Source organism: Corvus brachyrhynchos, unplaced genomic scaffold (genome assembly GCF_000691975.1).
Source record: "Corvus brachyrhynchos isolate BGI_N302 unplaced genomic scaffold, ASM69197v1 scaffold597, whole genome shotgun sequence".
Classification (NCBI taxonomy): Eukaryota; Metazoa; Chordata; class Aves; order Passeriformes; family Corvidae; genus Corvus; species Corvus brachyrhynchos.
Genome location: NW_008239000.1, coordinates 1,107,735 through 1,116,393, shown reverse-complemented (window position 1 = coordinate 1,116,393; position 8,659 = coordinate 1,107,735). Strand labels below are relative to the sequence as shown.

The 8,659-nt window shown below is 49.7% G+C and overlaps 1 protein-coding gene across 3 annotated transcripts in view; it reads right to left on the bottom strand.

The window, feature by feature from the left end:
- The window catches only part of SEPT11 (septin 11), a 52,683-nt gene that overhangs the window by 20,662 nt on the left and 23,362 nt on the right, over positions 1-8,659 (bottom strand). For all 3 annotated transcript variants that reach the window (XM_017738965.1, XM_017738966.1, XM_017738964.1), the window contains exons 2-5: positions 6,308-6,422; positions 4,070-4,265; positions 2,872-3,058; positions 1,080-1,241 (exon numbers count right to left, since the gene is read on the bottom strand). In XM_017738965.1, the coding sequence (XP_017594454.1) occupies positions 1,080-1,241; positions 2,872-3,058; positions 4,070-4,265; positions 6,308-6,422 (660 nt within the window). The remainder of the gene's footprint in view (positions 1-1,079; positions 1,242-2,871; positions 3,059-4,069; positions 4,266-6,307; positions 6,423-8,659) is intronic.

Sequence of the window (8,659 nt, the reverse complement as noted above, 5' to 3'; positions counted from 1 at the left end):
GTGTGGCTGCTGCCAGGAGGGAGCCTGGCTCAGCTGCCAGCCCAGCCCCGTGGAACTCTCCCTGCCTTAAGAGCATCCAAAGGGGCTGGGTGCAAACTCTGGGAGCGGGAGCTGTGTCAGCCAAGCTGTGGTCACAGGCTGGGTGGGAGGGGAAGATGTCAGGGCAGAGGAGATGGGATTATCTGGCAAAGGGGCTTCCCGGCAGCCAGACTGCACCTGAGAAAGGCAGAACACTGAACACAATGCACCCTGGTAGAGCCACATGCCTTCTGTCTGCCAGCTTCTCTGTGTGCTCAGAACAACACAGACAGGGAAGAGAGGCAATAGGGAGCTTTGGAGAGGGTCTAACATCCAGCTGGGTGAGCTAATTGCCCATCTACAAGCTGTTGAGCAGGAAAACTCACAACAGCCTTCAAGCAGCAAGGAAATAGCTTAATCTGAGTGCACTTGCTTTAGGACTGGCACACCCTCTTGGGGCCAGTCAACACATCACTGCCAGCAATCCTGAGCTCACGTTCTTCCCTTTGCACCCTGAGTCAGGCCCATGGCAAACAGCTGCTTCCCTTGGTAACCCCCACTAAAACGTTTAGTCTAGTCTAGCCCTGAGTGCCCTCAAATCCCACCCTGCTGCTAGAGGAAGCAGAGGAGGTGAAAGCCAGAGCTGCTGATGGCCACGGGCCCTGCGGAGAGCTGGAACATCAGTGCCGGTGCCCCGCTCCCACCGGAAACCGAAACAAAGGCGGCAGTGAATCACCCCCACTAACCAACAAGTGGTCGTTTGGGACAGGAAAGCCAAACCTCAGCGCTCTGCCCTGACCGCATCGGGGCCCTGCCTCCCACCCTCTTCCTTTCCCGACATGGGAATACTATAACAGGGGAAGGATATGAAAACTGCAGCAGGGGAGAAGTGCTTGTCACACAATGAAACCTATCAGAGCAGGTATCTCTAGCGCCCAAAACCTTCTGGCCAGGCTGATGTCTGTGCTCAGATTGCAGTTTTAAAGCCAAGTAAGACACGGCACGGCCATCAGGGACAGGCCCAGGAAAAGCAAGGGCAGCAATCCCCTCAGACAACGTACACTCATGGTGGCATTGATCTCGGCCACCGTCTCCTCGTCAGTCGGGAACTGGTAGATCTGGACGCCGTTGCTGACCAGCTCGCTCATGATTTTACTCTTGAACTTGTGCAACTCGTTTTTCGCAATGGTGTCAGCCTTGGCAATGATGGGGATGATGTTCACCTGCAAGACAGGACAGCACAGGTTGTGTCACCAGGAGAGGACAGAGCAGGACATGCAGCGACAGCCCTAAAGTGCCACCAGCCAGCACTCCCAGCAGATGAACTTCCTCGGGGCTGCTGCTGCCAGCAGCACCACCTCTGACAGGATTTCCAGGCAGCAGTGATGATGGCCTTAGAAAGAAGTCAAATGCAATTTGGCAACATGCTACTTCCTGTCCTGTCATATTCCCCTCCTCATTCAAATTGGCTGGACACGAAATGCTGTCATATATTATTACGAGCTGCTCCAAAAAATAAGAAAGGAAATGACCATCTCTGCACATCCCCATGCGCCGCAGCAGGCTGGATCAGACACCAGCCTGTCACGGGCCCTGGCTCGGGTGGTGTCACCAGGGACACTGGAGGGGCAGCAGAGCTGCTGTCACCCCATGGGAGGTGGAAGCAGATGGTCCTTACTCAGCCCCGGGACACACAGGACAGGGGCTGGCAGTAGCACAGGCACGCTTCCCCCACCTGTGTGCCCCCAGACACCACTGCACTGCAGGACCAAGGTTCACTCCTCCCTGCACAGCTCTGAGACAAAAGATGAATTACTGACTGTCTTCCTAGACAGGCTGTTGGCAAGGATAAAGATCCTGCCTTCTTTTCCTTTCTCCTCCCTCCAGAGGGACAGTTTCTGCTTTTGATCTTGCAGGATCTGCTTTTCCCTGCAACAGCAGACAGAAATCATACTGAGGATAACAGTGATATTGACCTATATGGAGGGATTTCTACTACAGTACTTGAAAATCCTCTTCTATTACATCACTTAATTCTGTTTGGAGTTATTAAATCCCCCTTGGCCAGAAGATAGAACAGGAATGTCAATTAGCTCACTCGAGATAAATCTCCATAACCTTATTTTCAGTTAAGAGGGCAAGAAACCTTTCTCCATCACCACACAAACCCCAATCGATTGGTCTCTCTAGGAAACAAAGAGCCACTGTCATCACTGATGTCCTGCAGAATCAGGATCCAATGAGCCAAACGTGCACAGTGGACTGATTTAAATTGCTTAATCATGATGGAAAGGAGCACAGAGAAGGCTCAGTTTAGCTACTCAGGCTCTACATTTGTACCTCAGTTATTTTTCCTAGAAGAGGTGAAATCTCCTTTAAACCATGGTTTAAACCAAGCCCACGAGGGTACCTGGAAAAGCAGATGCCAAGTAACATATTTATTCAGATTCTTGTTTATGACATTACAGCTAGAACACCACTACATTTGCCACAGCAGATCAAATCACTGTTTTTGTCTAGCTGGATGTGGTCAGAGCAAGCAGACACAGCACTTCCATTTGTTTCTCACTGATCAGAAAGACAACCTGAACTGTCTTTATTGACTTTAAAGATTAGCTGGGGAGCATGTGGCCAAGTTCCCTACCCGAGGTAGAACTGGGAAAGAGCAGGAGTCCAAACTCTCAATAAATCTCTGCACATGTGTAGCAGAATAATGACCCATTGCAGCAGCTCCCCGAGGTACACTGCTCACACTTTTTGCCTGCAATTCTCCACTACTAAACCCAGACATTATTCTCCTGAGCAGATGGCAAGACAATGAAAGCACTACAGGGTGACACAGGCAGCAAGTACCTTACTGTCGAGCTTCTTCATGGTGACCAAGTCCAGGGACTTGAGCGAGTGTCCGGTGGGAGCGATGAAGTACAGGCAGGCGTGGATCCGCGTGTCGTGGTAGTTGAACAGGGATCGCTTGATCTTCAGCTCTTCCTGCAGGTAGGCCTCGAACTGTGCGTCGATGTATTCTACTATGGGCTTGTAGCTGGACAGAGAAGGCACAGAGAAAACCGGGCAGTTGGCTGCTGGGACCACACGGGATACTGATGGACACTCAGGAAGCTTCAGGGGTGCTCTGTATGGTACAGGACCTGTGCCACCAACCTAGAGTCCCTCCTTCACAAGGATGTGTTTACACTTGGTGCACAGGCAAAGCATAACAGACATGACAGCCCTGGATTTTAGGTGCATGGAAACAACACAAGACTGCTGCCCTGAAAAACAACATATTTGGCAGTCTCTCCAACTAAAGTCTGAGCTGCTGCTATGCTAATCTCCCTGAAAATCATCTAACATGAAATCATGACCTACCCCCTAGCTTGTCCAAAATCTCATCATCTTAAAAGAGGGAAGGGAGAGTCACAACATAAGAAGGACTTCTCAGGAATGGAAGCCTGTGAGCAAAGCTCAGAAGACGAGTGCACCCTTTGTGGGCTTTGGTGGGACCATTTTGCTGGAGAAAAACATGCTTGTGCAGTGTAACATGCCCTGATCCGATTAACTGCTTGTGCTTCTGGAAAGAAAACTGTTTCATGTTCCATCAAGGGCAGCTTCATGGATATCACTAGGTGGGTCTGTAAAACGACTGCAGTTCTGGTTTCCTGGCTTATGGAGATTCTGTCTCTGACCATGAGACCCTGAAAACCTCAGAGACATGTGCAAAGAAAGCAGTAAGGTGTCACATTGGGAGAAATACTAGACAAAACCATAAAAAAAGTGGAGCAAAGGAGGACTCGGAAGCCCCAAACTGGAGCACAGAGCAAATCCCACCCACCACAGCCATATGTGCCAGGACACAGCAGGAGAATGAAAGCTCTCCCAAAGCCCTCCTGCCCTGGGCCTGCCCTTCCCCCCACAGGGTTAGGCTGGAGCAGCATCGCTTGGGGAACTGGGAAACACCCCCAGAACAGCGAGGGACCTGCTGTGCCGAGTGAGGCCCTGGTGACCTCGGAGGGCATCAGCACCAGGATTCCTCTCCAGGCAGAGCTGGGTTTACCTGTCATCCTTGTTGATCTGATCACCAAACCCCACTGTGTCCACAATGGTCAGCTTCAGGCGGACGTTGCTCTCCTGGAGCTCGTAACTCCTGGCTTTCAACCTCACGCCGGGCTCGTTGTGCGTCGCGGGCTCACTCTCGAACTTGGTGTTGAACAGAGTGTCCATCAGCGTCGACTTGCCGATGCCAGTTTCACCTGAGCAGACAGAGAAGCATCAGGATGGTGCCACTGCTCTCCCTTACCTCTTTCTCTGGCACCTTCACCAGGTTAAGGAGTTATTCCACTTGGGTAGCAGTGGAATTAGGCTACATGCACACTGCTAAGCAAGACAATCCCTGTGGGAACAGATGTCTTTGGAGACAGTCCCCATCTTTACCAGTGCCCCAGGACTGACCCAGGAACTTTCTTTATGGAAGGAAGTTGTAAATTCTCTTAACTCCATGTCTGATTCCCTGATTTTATTTTGTTTCAGCCTTTTTAAGGCAGTTTTGTTGTTTCAAGAAGATCATCCAAAACCCGTAGTGCAACTTAAGACAATAAAAATCTGAGACAGAGAAATACATAAATCCTTAAAAAAAACAAGCAAGCACACTGCTTAAATACCAACTCTTCAAACTATTACGGTTTCACTAATCCCCAGTGCAATTAGTAACATGGATGAAAGCATTAGCCTAAATCCCGTTTTTCAGTCAAAAGTGTTTGTTTAGCCATTATACTCTCAAACAGCTATTGCTACCCATGCTGTGAGCAGGGGTGGGCTGAGGCAACTCACGTGGAAAGCCAAGTCCTAAACTGATGGCACAGACTGCCCATGGCTGAAGCTGTGAAATTTAGGGAGCTCCTGATGTGAACTGCTGCGTTCTGTGCCAGATAGGCTCTGCAGCATTTCACATGCAAGTGACAAGACTCACATTACAACACCAAAGTTAATCGCGTCCTCTGACAAATAACAATTTTAAATAATAATTCTTTTCACACGTGAGATTTCTCTTCCTTGGCCAATTGCACCAGTTTGTGTGAAACTTTATATGGGGTGAAAATCGGTGGACAGGCACACTTCACAAGAGAAAAAGAGGCGGATCAAATTGCTAATGAAGACATATTAAGTCATGCTAAGAAAGGCATATTTACTGCAAGAGAGAAAGGCAATTAATTGATGCCATTTTGATCAAAGAGCTGCCTGCTAATCGGGCTGTTCCCTGCTGGATTGAAATGGTTTCATGCTGCTACGAGAGTCACGTGAGGGTTGGGAGCTTGAGTGTGCAGAAGTGCAACTGTTCTCTTATCTCCTTTCACACGCAAAGCTACAGAGAGGAGTCGCGTTTGCCAGATTTCTTTTCAGGCAGCTCACAGAAATTCTCAATCTGCTGTAGAAAAATCACAGTCAGAAGGTTGTGGGGTTTTTCCAGCTAATTAATGTAACTAATTAGAAGGGACAATACTTCCCTCTTGGAGGCTTAAATGAACAATGAATGGAAAGATGATGTTCGCTGCCGGCGCTGCCAAGCTAAGAGAAAAACCCAGCAGTTTTGTCCATTTACAGAACCAGATTCTGGGTTCACTGACAAGCCAAAGCTGGCTTGGCTCATAGCTCCCTGGGGCTGAGCAATGGATTTCCAACTGTGGAGTATCCACAGAGTACCAAGACAGCAGCTAACTCCCTACAGCCAAGAGAAGATGTTGCCTCCTCATATTTCACCCTCTGAACAATGTGGGAAAAGTAACTCAGGCTATAAAACCAACTTGCAGATTAAATACAGCAGAGGACAGGTGACAGGCTTTGTTCTCCAGCACATCATTTAGAGACTAAAAACGGCATCGTTTCCAAGTGGAGAAACTAAGAATGTAAGGAGACAGGCAAACCCTGGAAGGGAAGGAATGCAATGTGGTGAGAAACAGCCTCCACACCCAACCTAGCGAAAAGCAGATTTAAGTTAACATCCTTTTAAAAATACATTTAGTTCCCAAGTTCACTCGGTTTCCTTAAGGGCAGACTTTGGGGAAAGCAGAACCATTGAATGATCAAAGGGATAGATTTTAACAGCTAGAAATTTCCGTGCTTTGACTCAGGGGACAGGGTAGAGAAAGGGGAAAGAGGAACACCAGATTTCACTGTGGAGCAACTCTGGGAAGACAACTGTCACTTCCCTGCCAGTATGGTCCGCAGTGGCCCTGGGCAGAGGGAGAAGGTGTCAATGTGGGGCTGTGCCCCCTGAGGGCCCAGCAGGGTGACCTACCCACGCAGAGGATGTTGAAGCAGAAGCCCTGCGACGTTGACTTGTTGACCAGCTGGTCCGGGAGGCTGTCGAAGCCCACGTGGCCAGACAGGGACAGGTTCCTGAGGTCATCGTTCTGTAAGACCCAGAAGAAAAGCATTTAACAGGGTTGCAACACCCCTGTCAGGGAAGAAGTCCTGTCAGAACTGTGTTAAGGACACAGAGGCCTTTGGGACACAGGACCTGTGTCTTGGGTTTTCGTCCCAAATGCACTCTCCTTTTCCTTCTACCCATCTCTGCTTGTGGGGCTCAGGAGCTAAAACATCCCCAACTCCAAGGCAGGCAAACACCACCACGCTGGTTCTCCATGCCTGTCACCAACAGATCATGATTCTTTACCAATTTGCAACACCCAAACGCTGTTTCTGAGGCCCCGGAATCCCATATCCCTAGGGTTATCCTAAGATTATTTAGGCAGACACCTGGAAAAGAGTGGAACACAGAGCTCTGAGCTGACCAGTTCCTGTTGATTTGCTGAAGCAGCTGAGGCTGCCTCCTCCGTGTCCACTGCACAGCTACATAGCAGAAACCAGCCAACCTCCCACTTCAGAACTTCCCCAGCAGCATGGGAAATTCCCCAAACTTCCCAGTGTGTCTGGCTCTCTCAAGAAGCACACTGAGGAGTGACCAAGGTTGTGATATGGCCCTGCGTGCAACCCCAAAAGCTATGCCTGACGAGACACCTGTGCAGGTGAGCAGAGAGACAAGGTGGGGCTCTCCTTGGCTCCATGTGCCACAGAGAAGGAGCAGCTCTCAGACTTTCTCTATCCTCCCAGGATTACAAGGGAAATGCCAACACTCTTGCCCTTTTCCTGCAACCCTTCGGCATGGCCACAGCAGGACACAGCTCAGATAGCAACAGTGCCTCTAGAGCCAGCTGAAACTCTTTCCAGCTTTTCCAGGCTTTGACAGGAAGGGAATAAAGCGAGCATGCTGCTCTGCCACGCCTTGGTTTACAAATAACCTCATCTGACACGAGGTGAGGAAGCAGGGCACCATTCCCAGTATTTCCTGTGTGACCTACAAAGCCCCTGGTGCTGCCTCTGCATGTCCTCAGCAGGAGAAGCAGCCAGGCCAGGCCGCCCAGAGGTGCCAGTCACCCCTCGTGACCCGCTCCCCTCCTCGGGGGCTTCAGCTGACAACATCCAACACCCCAAAGCTGTTCTGTGGAGGGCAAGGGGGCAGCACAGACCTGGCAGAAAGGAGGTTTGAAACAACTCCCGGATGGTATTCGGGACTTCCCCAGAGCAGCTGTATGGGAATCCACAGAGAAGCTCGGAAAAACAAGCTGGCCCAGTCACCTCCTTCACAGTTATGCCAAGGTCCTGAGCACAGTAAAACAAGCAAACAAAAAACCCCCACAAACTTGGTAGACCTAGAGCAGCTCAGCTGTTATTTCACAACATTTTTCTCCTGAAGTTTGCTGTCCTTAACTTGGAAGACACTAACCTTTCTCCAAACCCAAACACTTCCAATGGAGTCACTCCACCAAGGCCACAATAAATTACAGTCGTGGGCAGTCTCAGCCTGACTTAAAGGTGCTGGAAGCACCAATTTCTTTCCACAGCATCAGTGGGCTTTTGAGCAGACATGGACAACTCTTTTGTACTTCAAGTGAGAATCAGAAGCAGAGGAGGACTCCCCATTCTCTACACAACTGCTGAGCAGCTCCACTTCCCTCCTCAAAACATAACGGACCAGTCACCAATTGCAGGGAGAAACAAGTTACATCTGGGCTGAGTGCTGATGCAAATAGACTCAGACCTAGAAGAAATACAAAAATTCCCTGAGAAAAGCAACATCTCTAAGTGAAAATGTCTCAGTCTGTGCCAGGAGTTTGGGCAAAGGGCTCCTTTCTGCCATGCTGACACACAGAGCCTGGCACCTGTGCTAGATACCCGAGCCCTCTCTTAGGATCTAAACCAGGCTTGTCCGTAGGTAAGTGCCAATTTACCAGCCTCCATCCCTCTGTGTACTGGGAGCTACTCACCAGCACCGCAACACAGAAGCTTAAGGTGATTAAGAGATGCCACCTCCTTCACTCAGGCTGGGTAAAGAAAAACCACACAGAAAAACCATTACCTCATTCACCCACAACAGGGATTTCCCTGGAAAAGGCCCTGGGATTGACGAATGATGTGAACAGGTTAAATGAAATATTTGTAACATTAGTACTTTTTAAAACATGGTGGGCTTGGGTTTATGATCAAGTGAAGGGAGCTCGGAGCAGATCCCAGAAAGCAGTAAGTGCCCATGACTCACAGGCTTCACGCAAACTGGTGGGTGTTGAACATCTCTCAGCACAGCACCAGT